The sequence below is a fragment of the Trichomycterus rosablanca genome, chromosome 14 (assembly GCF_030014385.1).
Source record: "Trichomycterus rosablanca isolate fTriRos1 chromosome 14, fTriRos1.hap1, whole genome shotgun sequence".
Lineage (NCBI taxonomy): Eukaryota > Metazoa > Chordata > Actinopteri > Siluriformes > Trichomycteridae > Trichomycterus > Trichomycterus rosablanca.
Window position 1 is genome coordinate 23,716,323 of NC_086001.1, and position 20,405 is coordinate 23,736,727.

At 38.5% G+C, this 20,405-nt stretch overlaps 1 protein-coding gene and 2 non-coding genes across 3 annotated transcripts; all 3 read right to left on the reverse strand.

The window, feature by feature from the left end:
• Positions 1-258: 258 nt before the first annotated feature.
• Positions 259-10,146, reverse strand: LOC134326221 (zinc finger protein 271-like). Its single transcript, XM_063008403.1, has 3 exons — positions 10,056-10,146; positions 3,013-4,155; positions 259-592 (listed from the first exon to the last, which is right to left on the reverse strand). The coding sequence occupies exons 1-3, from the start codon at positions 10,144-10,146 to the stop codon at positions 267-269; spliced, it is 1,560 nt and encodes a 519-aa protein (XP_062864473.1). The 3' UTR covers positions 259-266.
• Positions 10,147-10,614: 468 nt separating this feature from the next.
• On the reverse strand, positions 10,615-10,688 carry trnai-aau (transfer RNA isoleucine (anticodon AAU)). Its single transcript has one exon. It is a non-coding gene; the product is annotated as a tRNA-Ile (tRNA).
• A 5,872-nt stretch (positions 10,689-16,560) lies between these two features.
• Positions 16,561-16,634, reverse strand: trnai-aau (transfer RNA isoleucine (anticodon AAU)). The gene has a single exon. It is a non-coding gene; the product is annotated as a tRNA-Ile (tRNA).
• Between the last annotated feature and the right edge of the window lie 3,771 nt (positions 16,635-20,405).

Below are 20,405 nucleotides of genomic sequence, written 5' to 3' on the forward strand. Positions count from 1 at the left end.
CCTGGTGAAGACTTACAGGAAACGTTTCACCTCTGTCATTGCCAACAAAGGTTATGTTACAAAGTATTGAGTTGAACTTTTGTTATTGACCAAATACTTATTTTCCACCATAATTTACAAATAAATTCTTTAAAAATCCTACAATGTGATTTCCTGGATTTTTTTTCTCATTTTGTCTCTCAAAATTACAGACCTCTCTCATCTTTTTAAGTAGGAGAACTTGCACAATCAGTGGCTGACTAAATACTTTTTGGCCCCACTGTATATTAAAACTCTTTCCACACTGTGAGCACCCATATGGTTTCTCTCCAGTGTAAATGCGCTTGTGTGTTTTGACTCTGTTGATTAAAACTCTTTCCACACTGTAAACACTGATACAGTTTCTCCCCACTGTGAATGTGCTGGTGTATTTTAAGCTCACTCATTGTATTAAAACTCTTCCCACACAGTGAGCACTGATACGGTTTCTCTTCACTTTGAATGCGCTGGTGTATTTTAAGCTCACTCTTTATATTAAAACTCTTTCCACACTGTAAGCACTGAAACGGTTTATCTCCAGTGTGAATGCGCTGGTGAATTATGAAAGCACTCTGTTGATTAAAACTGTTACCCCTTTTCCACCGGTTCCGGTCCGTTCCGGTTCCTGAACTTGATTTGGAACCGGTTCAATTTTTTTTCAATCTGGCCCCACAGAATACTTGGTTTTTCAGCCTGAACCGTGACGTCACATGTGGGTGTGTCATGTTGTACAGAATAGCGACAGCAACAGTGGCGTCTGCTGGTGTCTCGTATGGAGCTTAATGCTGCATTTTTATCTTTTAAAATCCACCTGATTGGATTTTGTTGCTGATATTTTCAAAGCGCCTTTAAAAAGATGAAGTGTGTGATATGACGCGGTAAAAGTGACCCGGACAGAACGAACAACGCTTAACGTGAAAAATAAACCATAACGTGGCTTATTATACTAAAACACTAAGCGATGAATTTGGGCAGTACAGCGCACTTATAACGTGTAATCGTGTTTCTATGTCGTATTTTAGTACATTCAGCCACTTTACACTTAATTTTTTACGTGAAGCTTTTTTGACTCTCCCGAGAACCTCGAGCTGCATAAACACCACACATGAAGTAAATCCAGCTAAACACAGATATATGTGGAGCCTTTAGGCTGGATTTGATGGTTATTTGACACAGATGGATGTTCGTGTTGTGGAACTTTAGTGATGTTTTATAGCAGTGCTGATCAAATCGGCTATTTGCACTGAGAGTTGCGGTGAAAGCGAAGCGCAAAACGCTTCTCACGTCAATGAACTAAAGAAAACAACAAGTGAGACAAAAACAAACATCTGTAACAGCACAAATGCTCACAGATAATCTACAAGCTCCGCCATGATGGTACGACTCTTTAACTTTCGTTAAGTAACGCCCACTGATGATGACGTAAGCTTGGTTCTCAAAAACTGGTGGAAACGCATGTCGGTTCTCTACAGAACACCAAGGTTCTGAGAAACCTGAACAGAACCGGTTCAAGAACCATGGTGCTTTTGGTGGAAAAGTGGTAACTGTGAGCACTGATATGGTTTCTCTCCAGTGTGAATGCGATGGTGTAATTTGAGATTACTCTTTACATTAAAACTAGAGATGCATGAGTACCGATGCTGGTATCGGGTATTTGCCAGATACCGCGCTCATTAACTTGTACTCGTACTCGCAAACGAGGCTCTGATACTAAACATCCGATACCGTGTGCTTAAAACTCGGCTCTCGATCACCAAGTGTGAACTATTCAGCAACTCGAGCCGACCGGCTCGTCGAGCGCTCGGCTGGGAATGAGTGACATGTCGAACAGCCAATGAGAACGCAGGATACGGTGTGAGGGGAAACGCAGGAGAGAGGAGTGTAAACAGGTGGGACAGGGGGATAATATAGTTTATATCAGAATACACCAGCACACACACACATTTTACAGTATTTCTGACCTGATCGTTCTCTACAAAACATAACAACAAATCACCAACATTGCAAAAATATTTATTAACCTCTAACTCACTACAGAACAATCCATGCTATTCGTGTTGCCAAATCCACTCAGATTCATTTATTTTTCTTCCTTGATTTCATCGCATCAGCGCACAAACACTTTGATCACTCGCTATTTGTTGACGTGCATTTTTGGACGTGGTATCATTAAACTTCTCGTCACTTCTCACGTGTGTTTTTGTTTTTAAAAAACTGTTTTTGTGAGACTGTTGATTTCTGTTCAGTGCGTGTACTCAAAGGAACAAATAAACTTTTCCATTGCACTATTCCATAATGCTCCAGATTGCATCATTCTAAAAAGGTAACGGTATCGGCAAGTACAAAAATACATGTACTTGTACTCGGTTGGGAAAAAAATGGTATTGATGCATCCCTAATTCAAACTCTTTCCACACTGTGACCACTGGTATGGTTTCTCTCCAGTGTGAATGCGCTGGTGTCTTTTCAGACCACTCTGCCCATTAAAACAAAGATCCAAAGAGCCATGAGACACAATACCAGCCATGAGTTAAATTAAGAAACAAAAAATGTAATCTTTTTGACACTTTAATCCAATTAGCATAATAATTTGAAATGCAGTCTACTTTAAGTTTACATTATATCATATCGTATATCACTACTTCTCTAAAGCATATGAGCATATGAGTTTTTTTGCCATATCACCCAGCCCTACTGGAAGTGATGCTTAATTTAATGGACATTTAATAACATTTGTACCTTAAATTTCCTGAGTGTCTGCAAAACAAAAGTGTTCTTATGTATCGCGAGTGAATATCATTATCTCAAAGATATCGTGATATTTTTTAAAGGCCATATCGCCCACCCCTAGTGTTGTGTGCATACTGCACACTTCTGTACTGAAAGCGCCGCATACTTCCTCCAATGTAGTACAGACTCTGTTAGTATGCGATTCTGGATGCAGCTAATGTTTCTCTCCAGTGTGAATGCGTTGGTGTGTTTTGAGATTACAATGTTGATTAAAACCCTTCCCACACTGTGAGCACTGATACGGTTTCTCTCCAGTGTGAACGCGCTGGTGTATTTTGAGATTACTCTTAATATTAAAACTCTTTCCACACTGTAAGCACTGATACGGTTTCTCTCCAGTGTGAACGCGCTGGTGTATTTTAAAATGACTCTGTGTATTAAAACTCTTTCCACACTGTGAGCACTGATAAGGTTTCTCTCCAGTGTGAACGCGCTGGTGTATTTTAAAATGACTCTGTGTATTAAAACTCTTTCCACACTGTGAGCACTGATAAGGTTTCTCTCCAGTGTGAATGCACTGGTGTAATTTGAGATTACTCTTTATATTAAAACTCTTTCCACACTGTGAGCACTGATACGGTTTCTCTCCAGTGTGAATGCGCTGGTGTCTTTTCAACTCATTCTGTTGATTAAAACTCTTTCCACACTGTAAGCACTGATACGGTTTCTCTCCAGTGTGAATGCGCTTGTGTGTTTTGAGAGCACTCTGTTGATTAAAACTCTTCTCACACTGTGAGCACTGATAGGGTTTCTCTCCAGTGTGAATGCGCTGGTGTGTTTTCAAATCACTCTGTTGATTAAAACTCTTTCCACACTGTGAACACTGATACGGTTTCTCTCCAGTGTGAATGCGCTTGTGTGTTTTGAGAGCACTCTGTTGATTAAAACTCTTCTCACACTGTGAGCACTGATAGGGTTTCTCTCCAGTGTGAATGCGCTGGTGTCTTTTCAAATCACTCTGTTGATTAAAACTCTTTCCACACTGTGAACACTGATACGGTTTCTCTCCAGTGTGAATGTGCTGGTGTTTTTTGAGATTACCCTGTGTAATAAAACTCTTTTCACACTGTGCACACTGATACGGTTTCTCTCCAGTGTGAATGCGCTGGTGGATTTTGAGACTAGACTGTGTAAAAAAACTCTTCCCACACTGTGAGCACTGATACGGTTTCTCTCCAGTGTGAATGCGCTGGTGTTTTTTGAGATCACTCTGTGTATTAAAACTCTTTCCACACTGTGAGCATTGATATGGTTTCTCTCCTGTGTGAATGCGCTGGTGTATTTTGAGATGACTCAGGAACCTGAAGCTCTTCCCACACTGTGAGCAGACGTTTCCTTCTTCCTGTGTGGGACTGAGAGAGGTGTTAATGCTGACAGTACCAGAGGACGTTTGCTGATGACTGGAGCTTCTGGTGGGCGTCAGATCCTCATGTTCAGTCTTAATCTTCACCAGAGTCTCATATTTATCATGGTTGCAGCTCTTGATGTGATTGTGGAGCTGATTTTGGGTTGTAGAGGAACGTGGACACGAGGAGCAGCAGAAATCCTTGTTCAGTTCTGAAGCAGAAAATAATCAAATACATTTATAACATTATAAATAATCAAATACATTTATAACATTATAAATAATCAAAAACATTTATAACATTATAAATAATCAAATACATTTATAACATAAATAATCAAACACATTTACAACATTATAAATAATCAAATACATTTATAACATTATAAATAATCAAAAACATTTAGAACATTATAAATAATCAAATACATTTATAACATTATAAATAATCATATACATTTATAACATTATAAATAATCAAATACATTTATAACATTATAAATAATAAATACATTTATAACATTATAAATAATAAATACTGTTAGTAATTGTTAAACTGAGATCTGATGCTAAAGTCCTGTAACGTGATTCATCCTGCATTCATCATTTCCTGCTCACACTGATCTGCATGAGCACAATACAAGCTTTCACTGTATGATGCTTCATCCCAGGTTCCTCTGATTCTATTCAATCCAAATCTTATTTTAATCAAGATAAAAAATATCTTACTGAGTTCATCTTTATCTTCAGGTTCTTCCTTCTTCACAGGCTTCATCTGGAAACCTCCACACTGTTGGTCCTCTGGGGTGAGGTGTTCCTCAGAGGTGACGTGTTCCACAGGGATCGAGGTTCCTTCACCTGAAATCTCTTTGTTTTGTGAAAGAAAAAAAAAAAGTTTGTTATTGTTGGTAGTAACGACCAACTTCTTTATTAAGCACTTAAGTTAGAACTAACAGACACGTACTTCTATACTATCTGTCAAAAACACGACCTATAAACCTTTGTTCACACAGGGTTTCAGCAGATTTAATAATAATAATAATAATAATAATAATAATAACAATACAACCCCAAATCAGAAAAAGTTGGGACAGTATGGGAAAAGCAAATAATAATATAAACACAGACTTTGACTTTTATTTGATGTCAGACAGGATGAAGCTGAGATGTTTCATCTTTTATCTGCTCAACTTCATTTCATTTATTAATAAACATCCATTCCTGCATTTCAGGCCTGAAACACTTTCTAAAAAAAGGAGGAGAGTTAAGATCTGGATGGAAGGTGCAGACTCATCTCTCCAGGACCATCAGCACAAACAGTCACGTATATATTGAATATATCAGCTTATATACTCGACTTTATTTCTTCTCATTCATTACCCAATCATTCAGCCACTTGTATTCACCTGGCATTACTCTGTAATTATATACTAGTGTAAACACGGTACAGTCAGCATGATCTGTTTAATCTTCTTTATCTTCTGTCTCCTCATTTCAGTCACCTGCTCACTTCTGCACTAAAATACTAAAATATTACAAGAAATTCAGACACGACCAAATAAGGACAAATGATTTTGCTCAAGTCTTACTGAGTTCATCTTTATCTTCAGGTTCTTCTTTCTTCACAGGCTTCATCTGGAAACCTCCACACTGTTGGTCCTCTGAGAAGAGCAGTTCCACAGAAGCCACAAGTTCTGCAGGGATTAAAGTGACTTCACCTGAAATTCATCAATATGAGAAGAAGAAACTCAACAACTGGAGGAAACTGAAGGTTGTGGGTTTGGTTCCTAATAGGGATGTCCCGATCCGATCTCACAGATCGGGATCAGGGCCGATCAAGGCATTTTTAACTTTAAATTGGAAAGTAAAACGAGTCCAACAGCGGTGTAATGTCTGTAATGCGAGCGTTTCACGAGGCGGTGGGAGCAGAGCTGCGTTCATTACTGTAGAATTTTACTGTTTATATGGTGTGTGAGTCGAGGATCACTCCGGTTTACAAAACAATAACTTTTAATCCGAGTATGAAAACTTCAGGACCATAACATACAGCTTTTATGAGTTTACGTGTTACAAGACTGAACGACATCTCAGTATCAAGCACTCTGATTGGCTTAGTTATGTAACCGAGCGTCGTAGTGATGCACTCGTTTAATAAAGAAATAAAATACACGGTATATTCACTAATTGTCGGGAGCAAAACACTTTGTTAACTTATTCTGTTCCGAATAGCGGACAGCCAGAGCCGAGCATGCTATCCCATGCACTATGGAAGCCCCAAAGGGTCAAAACACACTCACTTTGCGTAGAAACGTCCATCAATCCATTGTCACAATACAAGCACTTTAAGAACTGGCTTTCCTTCATTAGAAAAGAGTGACTTTCCATTTTATTTTGGTATTCAGGTTTTACTGTAATGCTGTTAAGTAACTTATTTGTTTTTTATATTCAAGTTAAGCTGCTACACCACTTGTGAGTGGAGATTTTTGTTCATGTTTAGTGTATCACTGCATTAAACAGAATTATGTTCTTTGAATATAAAGTTCAAAGTGAAACTGTAATTATCTCACTTCATTTTTACTACAATGCTGCACTAGGTTTGTTTACTTTTATTTTGTAAAAGAACATTAAGCAATAGTTTGGATGCAGGCAATTTTTTTCCTACAGCACTGCAGAGCTATTCAGTTGTTAAACATATACACTGGATTAATTTGAATAACTGTAATGTACTTGAAGTGTGCACTGTGTAAACAGTGTTATCTAGTTCTTATCTAGACAATATCTAGAAAATACAAGTATCGGTTTGAGAATCGGTATCGGATCGGGATCAAAATTAAAGATCGGGATCGGGATCAAGAACAAAAAAACGTGATCGGGACATCCCTAGTTCCTAATCATAAATAAATCCTAGTTACATTAAAACTTAAATCCAGACTGGAGTGTAGCAGCTGTACTGTACTACTGTACTGTACTACACTAAACTGTACCATACTGTACTGTATAATACTGTACTGTACCACACTGTCTGGTGAAAAAGTGGCATCATGCTCTATATTTACTTACAGAAAAAATCATCATCATCATCATCATCCTCCTTTTGTATTATTTTATTCTGGAATTCTTCATGTTGTAGATCCACAGGAGTGACGTCTCCCTCTTCTGCTGACTGCATTATTAAAGATCTAATAGACAGACAGACAGACTATTCAACTATAAACAAAGTTCACCTGTAAACAAAGTTCAACTATAAACAAAGTTCACCTGTAAACAAAGTTCAACTATAAACAAAGTTCAACTATAAACAAAGTTCACCTGTAAACAAAGTTCAACTATAAACAAAGTTCAACTATAAACAAAGTTTAAAAATATCACGTGTTTATATAAAACTGTGAGATTTAATCATGAAGAAACTCAATCAGTTCCGCTCAATTGATTCATTTTGCTGGATCGGTTCAATAAATCGGTTCATCAGTACTGAATCATGTGTGATGCTAACAGTTAGCGGAGCAGCTAATAGTTTGTGTGTTTAAATAAAACTGAAGTTAAATCTCCTCAAATCCTCACAGTGATGTTTTATTATGAACTCTAGTTTTATTATTAATTAGAATGTGGTTATAATTAAATATAAGGGTTATAATTAAATACATATTTTACTTACAGATGAGGCTCTACAGTACAAACACAGCAGCTTCTTGTTCTTCTTATGATGTTTAATGGCGGTTGGCAGAACTTAAGACGCACCAGCGTCACCAACTGGACTGGAGTTGAACAGCAGCTTAGCAGTAAAACATCTCCATTAGCACATCTGTATTAGTGGTGTGCGATACTGCTAAATTTGATATCGATCCGATACCAAGTAAATACAGGGTCAGTATCGCCGATATCGAGCCGATACTGATACTTTGTACTTACTTTCATGTAGGGAAGAGCAGTGTATCATGATTTATGAGGTGAATGTATCATCAATTTGCTTTGACTAATAAATGATTTTGTGTTAATTAGTTCATCATGTGCAGTAAAAACCCACTACAGTTTGTAGGTGAATAAAAAGTAATTTTATTAATGTAATAAACTAATGAAGTCTGGGGTTTTTGTTAAGAAACAATTATATAATAAGAAACATAATTCCCCCTCTCATTGTACACTCTGGCTTTTTGTAAAATAAAGTACAGAAAAAGTTTCGGGAGTCTCCCGCATATACATAGCGGCTCCCTGATTCCTGCAAGTCAGATAAAATCTCCCGGAATCTACAACGAGCGGCCAAGAGCGCACACACACACATGAAGGAGACACAGACTTTTTTACTACGACTGCGTAAATCCGTTATCTGATATACAATCTAGGGCACTGTGTAGGGAACATAAATCAATTGTCTAATATCCTGTCTAGTGCAATAAGAAGGGAACATAAATCTATGATCAAAAATACAATCTAGTGCACTCTGTAGGGAACATAATTAATTATGTAATACAGTATCTAGTGCACTGTGTAGGGAAAATAAACCAATTGTCTAATTCACTATCTAGTGCACTACGTAGTCCACTATGTAAGGAACATAAATCCGTTATCTGATATACAATTTAGTGCACTATGTAGGGAACATAAATTCATATCTAAAATACTATCTACGTAGTGCACTATGTAGGGAAGCGACTCATTCAGCTTCCAACTGCTTGGATTGCTGAGTACTATCAACTTAGTGAATCGACTCTTTCGAGTCTATTCCTGTCCTTCGACTTAAAGAACCGAATTAAAGAATCGACTCAAAGAATCATTTGATTCATTTGAACGCGCAGACTCACTCGCTCTCCCGCTGTGAGCTTCTCAAACTAGAGGTGGGTGATACCGGGAATTTTGGTATCGATTCGATACCAAGTAAATGCAGGGCCAGTATCGCCGATATCGATACCGATACTTTTTTATATTTAAGCTTCATAGATCCAAAGGATCCAAAAGACCTAGGATAGAATTTCGCCAAACATTGTACGTGACAACAAAATACTTTATTATCACAATCAACATTTTTGTTTAGAAACAATGGAACAGTAACAAAACAAGGTTTGCCTTAACATTAGGAAAATAAATCTTTTTTGAGGTAGAAAAGGATAAACCACAATACAAAAATAAAATAAAAATTCTCCCCTCACTAGACATCTTTTCTAGTTCTTTCTTTCTTTGTTTCTTTTTTCAAATAGAATTGTTCTTAGGAAAAACAATAAAAAATAAGGAATTTTCTTCCTTTCAGTGCAATTCTGTTTTTTCTTAAATAAACAGAGTGTAAAAAAATATCACTCAACACAACTTAAAACAAAATCTCCTGAGGTAGAGGGCTGACAAACCACAATACAACAAAATTAACACACCACAACAAATACTGTAAACAGTTTCAAACTTATTCTGTTTTTCAAGTCGAACAATACAATAAAATAATAAAAAAAATAAGGAATTTCTTCCCTTCAGTGCACTTCTCTACGTTTTTTCTTTAATAAAGAGTGTAAAAAAATATAACTTAAAGCTAATTAAAACAATCTTCTGAGGTTAGAGAGCTGACAAACCTTAATACAGAAAAATTAACACACCACAACAAATACTGTAAACAGTTTCAAACTTGTTCTTTTTTTCAAGTCGAACAATACAAGAAAATAATACAAAGAATAAGGAATTTCTTCCCTTCAGTGCACTTCTGGCTTTAAACTAAATAAAAACAATAAGTGAAAATTAAATAAAGAAAGTATAAATAAAGAAAGAATACAGCTACACAGAATACAGCTACACTGTGGGCCCTCCCCCCCGTTGAGAACAAAGGATTAGAGGTTTTTATTTAAGAACAGTATCATGTCTCTCTCCGTACTGTGACGTGTGGACTCAAGGAGAGCGCTGAGTGGGCGGGCCAGGCTGAGCTTACCTGCATGGCTGTTTGGCTGGCGCCGCTGAGCCACGTGACGGTGCAACAACAAAAGACGAGAGGGGGGAGGGGGGAGGGGGCGCTGCTCCATGCTGTGTGACACAGCGCAGCGCTACTCTTACAGACAGAGAGACTGTGATGAATCGACTGCTTGAGTATCGATCTTTTTACACGAGTATTGCTCAATATCAATTCCAGCGTTGGTATCGATATTATCGATATTTGGATCGATCCGCCCACCTCTATCTCAAACTAAACTGCGTCTTTCTGTACATGAGGAAGAAATCTATGTAGAGATCTCAAATAACATGAACCTGAAGGTATGAACTTACATTGTAGAAAAGAAAAACAAGCCAGTAGCAGCACTGTGCATAATAAACCATTTACAGAAGGGTCATTAAGTTTGGCTAATTGAAATAATGGCATGTTTCTGACCTGAATGAGAGGGGCAGTAAAAAGATCTCACACTTGTCAGCGACAACGTTTGAAGCCCAGATCAATAGGACCTGCTAGTTAGAGAAGGATCACTTGTTTGTTAGATTATGTCCAAAAGCAGGTGTGGCCCGTACGGGGATCGAACCCGCGACCTTGGCGTTATTAGCACCACGCTCTAACCAACTGAGCTAACCAGCCAGCTCATCTGTATTTTCTTTAGATCTTTGTACATAATTCTACACTAACCCCATTCAAGCAGCTGAAGCGGACTTTAATAATACACATCTAAGAGGTTTTGTGGGTTCTTATATGTGTGAACTATCTAAATTATATATTTCTTAAAGTTCTTGACTGAGCTTAATGTCACCAACCAGTGACTGGAGCAGATACGACTCAGGTCCTGCACACAGTAAGTAGTGCTGATACACAGTACCAACCTGCACACCAGAGGGGCTCCAAACATCAAGTTTTCACCAGGGCCGGAGTTGGGCCCCTTTTTCAGCCCGGGAGTTTCATGACCAAACCCGGCCCACTTTTTCCACGGAGGAAAAATTTGAATAAATAAAACAGCAGCTAGCTCTTACAATGACTTTTTATTTGGTATAAGTTCAGGTATATGATGGTAAGTTAACAGAAAACACTTCACATAAACAAGTTTAATTCAAATTTAAATCAGATAAAGATTTAAAAGGTAAAAATGTGATAAAGATGAAACAAGTATTTACATTTGTACAGGAGCAATAAGTTGAAATAAAAATAAAAATTGCATTTGTCTTTTCAACAGAGAGGTGCTCTATTGTTAGGTTTACACTAAACTCTTAAGTAGCTTCACTATTTAGTAGGCTACCTACAGCATCAAAAGCCTCCTAAGCAGTGCACTTTATTAATAACGGTGTCATTGTCTATAGACATGAGACATGGCTTATCTGCTGCTCTGAGGCTAAAAAACATTTCATTAAGGGTTAGCCTGTTTTGCTGAATAACATAACATGCTTGAAGTTTTTTTTTTCTTTCTTTTTTTTTTTTTTTAACAATTTAGCCTATAATATGATGGTGTAAAATTGTAATTTAGATAGTGATTGTAAGATAGTGATTTAGGCTATTTGTCTTCATTTGTTAAAATAAATTAGGCTATCGTGCTGACATCTTTCTGAATGTCTGATTAATTTAACATATATCATGTATATTCTCTACGTTATATTTTACATTACAAATAACTATCTTAGTTTAAATAAATCTGTTAGACTGTCCTCTACCTGTCCCTTCAGTAGTCATGGCCTCCTCTGGATCATCAGTACAGTAGCGTCTGAACAAAAACATTCCATTAATGAGTTAGGCTGTTTAATATATTACACATCAAATTATGTTTATTATTTTCAGCTTGAAACTGGATATTTGTGATTAATGGTGTGTACTGGGTTCTACAAAATAAACTACGCTAAGTTGACTTGGCTATGTTGCGCAATACCGGCTGCATGGGGTCTGTCCTCTGGAAAAACATGTCTGTTAATTTGGCACATTTGGAAGCATCTTCTTCCATTGCTTTTCTTTTTTTTTAACCTGGTCTTTTCGGCTCCACTTGGCCTCTTCCTGCCCACCACCGACTGATGGTTTGCGCTATTCTGTTGCTATTGCTAAATATTTACTTTTACCGGCGCTCCAGAAAAGACGCCTCATGGGCCAAACCAACTAAAACATGTGGGAGGGCAGGATTCCCTCAGATGGTAGAACCCATCTAATCTACTGCGATGTGGGGGCTGCGTTGTCAGATGAATGAAGAATGAATGCAAGAAGATTAGATAAGTGACAGATAAATGTCAAAATTATTTTTCCCAACCGGCCCAAACTCGAGATTGACATGAGCCGGCCCATCGGGAATCCTCTCGAATCTCCCGATTAGCCACTCCGGGCTTGGATCAGACCATCAAAGAGATGTAGGTTTAATTCACTAACATCAGACCAGATTAAGAACTAATTCACAGTTTACACACAAACACAATTCAGAATAAGCAACAGAAACAGACACAGACTTAGGCTGCGTCCGAAATCGCACACTTACTGAGTACGTACTAGATTGGAGGAAGTATGTACTTTCAGTACAGAAGTGTGCAGTATGCACACAACACCCGTACGTACTATGTCCGCCATCTTACCAGCTTCAAGTGACCATAGTTACAGACCGCATGCCCATTTCAAGCTCCACTCGCCAACATTTTGGGTATTTATCGTCTTTATTTGCACCACTTACTGATTAATCTATAGTCATGTATCCCGACTCCACACTGAGACGGCAGAGAGTAGTAAATCACAGAAGAGAACTAAGAAAGTTATTGATTTTTTACCTCAGAAATAATGTAAGTACTGCTAACCTCTTTAGCAACAGTATACTACATTACCATGATTAATTAATACAATGAAAATAAATGACAAAATGATAGATCTGACACATATTAATAATTACAGTAGAATCATTTTTTAAAAATCGTCTGTGCACGACATTGTGCACAAAATGAGTAGGGCTGTCAGAGGGCTCGTCAGGAGGATCATCACCCTACCAACTGGTGATTAACTAGAGTGTGTAGGAGCTGGGTTTGCCCACTTGGCCGGATCGGAATGTTTTAGAGTGGCAGTTGGTGCTACTGATGGGTGCCACATTCAAATAAAACCCCCATCTGCCAACGCACAGTGCTACTTTTTGTACTGTGAGATATTTTTGTTGGTTACCCTGGGTCGGTTGATGATGCAAGGGTACTAAAGAACAGCCCTGTGTATAAAGAGGGATAATACCCACCTGCAGGACGATACATTCTTGGGGATGGGGGTTATCCCTGCATTAATACAACCATCCGGCTCCTGACCCCCTATCGAGAGCCTGTGCAGAACCCTGTACAGGCTCGTTTTAACAGCAAACTGTCCAAGGCCAGGAATGTGGTGGAAAGAGCTTTTGGAATGATGAAGACCAGATGGCGTTCCATTTTCTTTAAAGCCCTTGAGGTGAGCCCTGTCTTCGCCCCGGAGGTTGTTGCATGCGGTGCGGTGCTCCACAACCTCTGTATCACTCATGGAGACATCATTGAGCCAGAATTAACAGAGGTACATGTTGACCAACCAGAGCCTGTAATAAATGACATAACATCAGGTGAAGATGCAAAGCATCTGGCTGCAGCTGTCTCAGCACCACAGCACAGCATACCAGCTCTTTATGAGCATGATTATATTTAGAAAAATGTTTTGTTAATAGGTTCATGTTGTTTGTTTTTACGTTTTGTAAAATTAAGATTAAATGAAAAAGAAAATTCTTTATTTCCATTATTTGCCAACACATTTTCTTTCTCACAACATGTAATAATACTACAACACTTTTTGATTTTCAACTATTTATTTTTTCATTAGAATCTGTAGGACTTTAATAAACCTTTCCTCTCTCTCTCTTGCCTCCTGGTCTCTCCTCTCCTCTCTCTCTCGCGTCTCTTGCTCTCGCTTTTCCTCTATCTGGTGCGCCTCTTGCTCTCTCTTCTCCTCTCGTTCTATTCTTTCCCTTTCTATTCTTTCCTCCCTCTCCTCAGCCTCTCTCCATCTTCTCTCCTCGTTCTCTGCTGCTTCTATCTCCCTCTCATTTTCCCTTTCTTCCATCTCCCTCAGATACGCAACTAAATCTTTCTCCCCTCGTCTCTTTTTGGCTGGGGTTTCCATGCTTCTTGAGGATGGTGAAGCTTCAGCAGCATCCTGGCCAGATGAGGAAATAAGGGTCGGTGGGCTAATTGATGGTCTCCTACCTATTGCCTCATCCATATCCGCATACCATTTCCAGGATGCTGCTGTTGCTTCACCACCCTCTGTACTTACCCCAGTAGGTGGACACTTAAGTTCCTACAAGATTCATAAACACAGTACAAGGACCTTAACTTGTATTACAAATCTTTTCTGATATTTTTACTGAAGATCTTACCAACAAACGAAGCTTACTTTGTATTTTTGTTTGAGGTTCTCCCACTTCTTCTTCACATAAGTGGGAGTCACTGTCCCCTGCATTTGGTTCTCCAACACAAAGGCTCTACAATATAATGCACATAACAGTTATTAATGTATATAGCATACACTGCTTCAAAAAAAGTTTAGTCATTAAAAGTTTTTAATGCTTTGAAAAAGTTTGCAAAACTTGAATACTAAAACTTGTCTTTATACCACCCTTTGTAATTAATATTATGCATAAGATGTAACACAAATTTTGTTACGTCAAACAAACAGTTACTTACTCAAACCCTTGAACCGCTGCTTTCTGTTTTCCGGTGAAGAGAGCCTGGTTGGCCACTCTCCACCAGATAAGATTTTTAGTGTCTTCATCAGACCCTGAAATATCAAACATTAGTTTTAAAAGGGATTTCTAATGTGACTGTGCAGCAACATTACAACAATCATGAATATTTAGCCTCAACAACCCCAAAGCTAGATATATCTACCTTCCTAAAGATAGTTTAGGATAGCCCATCACTAGCATTACAGATAAAATTAAATGAATCTATAGATAGATCATTTATTACAGCAGCTCAATATATATTAATGCAAAGTATTATAGTAAGCAAGTATTAAAGTATGCAAGTATTCAAATTTGCAAGTAGTAGTAGTAGTAGTAGTAGAACTTTATTGTCACTATAAATTGCAACAAGTACAATTACAGCGAAATTAGCCATCCACCCGTCCAACATTCAGTACAAGGGGGTGGGGGGGGGGTGGGGGGGGACAGGACGGGAAGACAGGATAAGAAACAAAAAATAATAAACACATTGGGAGAATAGGAGATAAAAAAAAAACAGCAACCAGATTGTGCTCCCTGAGGAGCACACTGTGGTAACACGAAAAAAAAGCTCCTTAAGCACACAAGCACATGTAAACAAAACATAACATAGTCACACGACCAGCCACTGGTAGGGATGAGGGGATGAAGAGTAACCAACTGCGACAAGCAGCCATCTGGTGATTCGCAGCCAACCAGCGCGCACTACAGACCTGTCCTGCCGTGTTGGTGGAATTAAGCTAAGAGTGGAAAACGTTGGGTTGGGGGTTGGGGAAATAATCTGTCAGTCCTTCATTCCCGTAGCAAAAAGTCTGTACAAAGTTCGCGATAAGATGGCGTTTGCAGCAGTTGCTAACCAGAATGAAAAACTGTCCGGGAGCAGGAAGGGATAGGTATGAGGTAACCATAGCAACAGGTCTTCTGGAGGGATTTCATATCAGCAAGGCCGAAGCTGATAACAGGAGAAGCCGAATAGCAGATAATGAGTAGTTGTTTTGTCTGAAAAATTTTAATACAGACTCTCTGAATTAATCCGTCTCTGATTCGACTCATTTCGCAAATCCGTCAGTTTCTCCATGATCGATTCCATAGTGCGATTAATATGCGCAGTCTGAGTTCCAACGGCTCTGCCCACCGTATCAATCAAATCAAATTGGGCAGTTTCTGGGGACCTTTGACAACTGACCCAACTCTTTTAATTTCCCGATACAGCAGGATAACGCCTAATCCAATCAGCAGAAACCCCACAATCAAAGTTCCAAATATGTAGACATCCTCTGCGTCCTCCAACGAAAGAGGTGCCAGGCACACGACTCCCCACTTCCCCCACGAGTCCATCGCGTATCCTACCAACTGCGTTTCGTCGGGGCATGTGGGTTCCCCCGAACCCGAACTTCTCGATGAGAAGATGGTGTCAATAGCATTCAGAGACCATTTAACCAATTCCATAATTTGTTCTTTGAAGAGCAGTGCTAAGAGAAACCCTGTAGAGTAGAGTAGACGAGACAGGACGATACAGGAGAAGCGCCAAGCAGGGAAGATAAGGGAGGAGAGAGAAGTGCGACCGCCTTCCACGAGAGCAAGAGCAAAGAAAAACACAAAAGTATTAAGTACACATGTAATGTTGTACAACACTATGTAGTTAAATACATTGAATAAAAAGTAGTATATTGATTTTATTGTCCTACCAGAATGACAACGTTTGAAGTCCAGGTCAATAGGACCTGGTACTTAGAGAAGGCTCACTTGTTTATTAGTTGAAGTCCAAAGTGGGTGAGGCCCGTACGGGGATCGAACCCGCGACCTTGGCGTTATTAGCGCCACGCTCTAACCAACTGAGCTAACCAGCCAGCTAACCTGTTTTTCTCTTTAGATCTTTGTATATAATTCTACACTAACCCCCATTCAACCAGCTGTATGGCAGCACAAAAACCATTTGAGATTCTGCACACTTACAGTGAAGATCTGCAGAAATGAGCAGCTCCTAAACTGAATTTGGTTGTTATTGTTCCAGAAATGCAGCAGTTTCATGTTATTGTAATGATCCGAGATCTCAGTCCTACTTCAGACATCACTGTCTAGTCATTTCTTATGTTCAGACTTTCTTAATCCACATCTAAGAGTTTTTGTGGGTTCTTATATGTGTGAACTATCTAAACTATACTGTATTGTGGTACATTCATTCAGCCTTCATCAGTTTAGACCCGCCCACTTAACCACCAATTTGCCTCCACAGTGAGCCTGTATAGAAAGAGATTTGATTTTTTGTGTGTACCGTCCAATGAAACAGCTGTGCTGTTGGCTGTGCGCATGTCTCTGTGGTGCAATCGGTTAGCATGTTCGGCTGTTAACCGAAAGGTTGGTGGTTTGAGCCCACCCAGGGACGAGTGTCTTTTATTACACAACCTGCCTGATGATCAAACGAATAAACCTCAGTGTATATTATCTGGAAACAGATGCTCTTCATATAGAAATATGCTTTACATTTGCTTGATGATAATAACTCTTAGTGTAGTCTTAATGAACAATTAAAACATCAATTCAGGTTGTGTATTCAGTTCAATTGGGGAAAAATAAGGAAGTTGAACAGTAGCTCAACTTCCTAAAACCCAGGATCTACACGAACAAATCCTACATTCATTCCACAGAGTTCACAAACTACATGATGTAATGAGTGAAAACTTGATGTTTGGAGCTCCTCTGGTGTGCAGGCTGGTACTGTGTATGAGCACTATTTACTGTGTGCAGGACCTGAGTCGTATCTGCTCCAGTCACTGGTTGGCGGCATTAAGCTCAGTCAAAAACTTTAAGAAATATATAGTTTAGATAGTTCACACATATAAGAACCCAAAAACCTCTGTATTATTATGTATTGTATATTATTATGTGTGTATTATTAAAGTCAGTTTCAGCTGCTTGAATGGAGTTAGTTTAGAATTATGTACAAAGATCTAAAGAACATACATGAGAACTGGCCGGTTAGCTCAGTTGGTTAGAGCGTGGTGCTAATAACGCCAAGGTCGCAGGGTTCGGTTCCCATATGGGCCACAGCCACTTTTGGACTTAAACTAACAAACAAGTGAACCTTCTCTAACTAGCAGGTCCTATTGACCTGGGCTTCAAACATTGTCTCTGACTTTTTAATGCCCCTCTCATTCTAGTCAGAAACATGCCATTATTTAAATTGACCAAACTTAATGACCCTTCTGTAAATGGTTTAATGTGCACACTGCTGCTACTGGCTTGATTTTCTTTTCTACAATGTAAGTTTATACCTTCAGGTTCATGTTATTTGAGATCTCTCCATAGATTTCTTCCTCATGTACAGAAAGACGCAGTTCAGTTTTACCCCTTTTCCACCAAAATAAACATGGTTCTTGAACCAGTTCTATTCAGGTTTCTCTGAACCTCGGTGTTCTGTAGAGAACCGACGCACGTTTCCACCAGTTTTTGAAAACCAAGCAGCGTCATCATGGGTGGGCATTACTGAACGAAAGTTAAGAGCAGTAATATCATGGCGGAGTGTGTAGATTATGTGCGAGCATTTGTGCTGTTGTTACAGATGTTCGTTCTTATGTAAAAAGCATTGATCTAACAATCGGTGATAAAAAGACACGATGTGTTTGTCTCAGTTGTTGTTTTTTTTAGTTCGTTAACGTGAGAAGCGTTTTGCGCTTCGGTTTCACCGCGACTCTCGGTCCACAGACGGACGTCACGGTTCGGGCTGAAAAACCAAGTATTCTGTGGTGCCAGATTGGCCCGCTAGTTCTCTGTCTGGAACCTCTTTTTTTCGGTGGAAACACACATTTGTTTGTGAAGTGCAGTGTGTTAGAAAACAGCTGTGCATTTATTTGAAAGTCACATATGCATTTGCAACAGCGGCGTTTTGTATTTGTAAATCACAATGTGTGCGTTAAATAGTCGTGTTTTTATTTGTACTTCGTGTTGTGTTTGTTTATAAATCATATCATATTTACAGAATACGTTCTGTTTATTTGCGAAGTTTTGGCACTAAATTAGCTCCATATATGATTACTTCAATGAATTTTTACTTAAGTACGAGTAAAGTTACTAGCCTAAAAATCTACTCAAGTAAAAAGTAACTCATTTAAAATGTACTCACAGTAAACGTTACTTTGTTGCTTTTTTAACAGGAGGGCGTGTCTCTTCTGTGTAATGCAAACATAACAAGTGGATATAAATCTCACAATAGTTGTTTTTAATTAAAATAGAATAGAATAAACATGTTGATACAACATTTACAACATTTAGGGATGTGTAATGTGTCATTTTAGTTCCATAAAACATTTTAAACTGTATAACCACCAGTGATGTGTCGTAGAATGATTCGATTCTATTGAACGGCCCTTTAAACTGAAAGGAACCGATTTGCACTGCTGGGAGTCATTATATACACGGCTCTTGAAAATGAACCGAGTAAAAGATCCGACTCCCCATCTCAGAATTCACTGCAGCAGTTTCCCAGACATTTTTGTTTTTTTTGAGTACGCTACTTTGAGTAAAACTCTTTCCACACTCTGAACACTGATACGGCTTCTCTCCTGTGTGAATACGCTGGTGTTGTTGAAGTGTAGTCTGATGAGAAAAACTCTTCCCACACTCTGAGCAGTGATATGGCTTCTCTCCTGTATGAATGCGCTGGTGTCGTTGGAGATTACTCTGCTTAGTAAAACTCTTCCCACACTCTGAGCAGTGATGAAAGTTCTTCATGTTTATGCTTTGATAAGACTGTAGAAACTGTTTCCTTGGAAAGCAACAGAAACAAAGAAACAAGTCGATTAATTAGAATTACTTTTACTACATTAATACCACAATAATATTAAACTCATCACCTAGTAATAAAAACATTAAATTCACTTCACGTCTAAGTGAGAATCTGAATTCAAAGAACATCAGGGTAAAATACTTATAAATACTGCAGATATTAATAATTAAATAACTATAAATAACTTGATATAAATAAAGATATAAGAGATCTGACTTTCTCAACATCAGTCCTGCACCAAGCAAATCTAATCCAGTTCATGACAGGACTAATAATTAGTTCACAAGTGTAAATCTTTGGTGTGCTGGGAGTAAAAAAGGCTTCATAAAACACCACAATTATGAGCATAAAGCTATTTTAAACAGTCTTAATATATTAACCTGATAAAATTAAATAACATAATAAAATAAAAACAACAACAAATGCAACATAAATGTAAAAGAAACAAACAAGAAAACCCTTTACCTTCCTGTTAGAATCCTGGCAGCCACTTTAACAAAGCTGGTGTCTCCAGCAGGTCGTTTCTAATGAAGAACGTGCAGAAGATCCTTCTTACCAAGTGACTCAGCTACAAGTCTAGAGTTTAGTCCTTAAATAGAGCTGACGACAAAGACCCAAGATGAGTTCAAAACTCTGCATTGGTCAATCATCAGACAACTATTCACACCTTCTTGTGTGAAGTACTAGCTCATTATCTATGGAACATGTGCAAATGAAGTAGATGAAGCCACAAAGCATGATGGGTGAAGTCAAACTACACCTATTTATCTCAGCAGAGAAGTGATTTACATTTAATCCTAAACACAAACAAGGAATTGAAAGGCTATTCTGTAAA

Coding starts and splice junctions, on each gene's coding strand:
- LOC134326221 (XM_063008403.1), bottom strand. CDS start 10,146: ATGGAGCAGCGCCCCCTCCCCCCTCCCCCCTCTCGTCTTTTGTTGTTG. Junction 4,156..10,055: donor CCAGCCAAACAGCCATGCAG/GTAAGCTCAGCC, acceptor CTCTCAGTCCCA/CACAGGAAGAAGGAAACGTC. Junction 593..3,012: donor TGGGAAGGGTTTTAATCAAC/ATTGTAATCTCA, acceptor GTTTTAATCAAC/AGAGTGCTTTCATAATTCAC.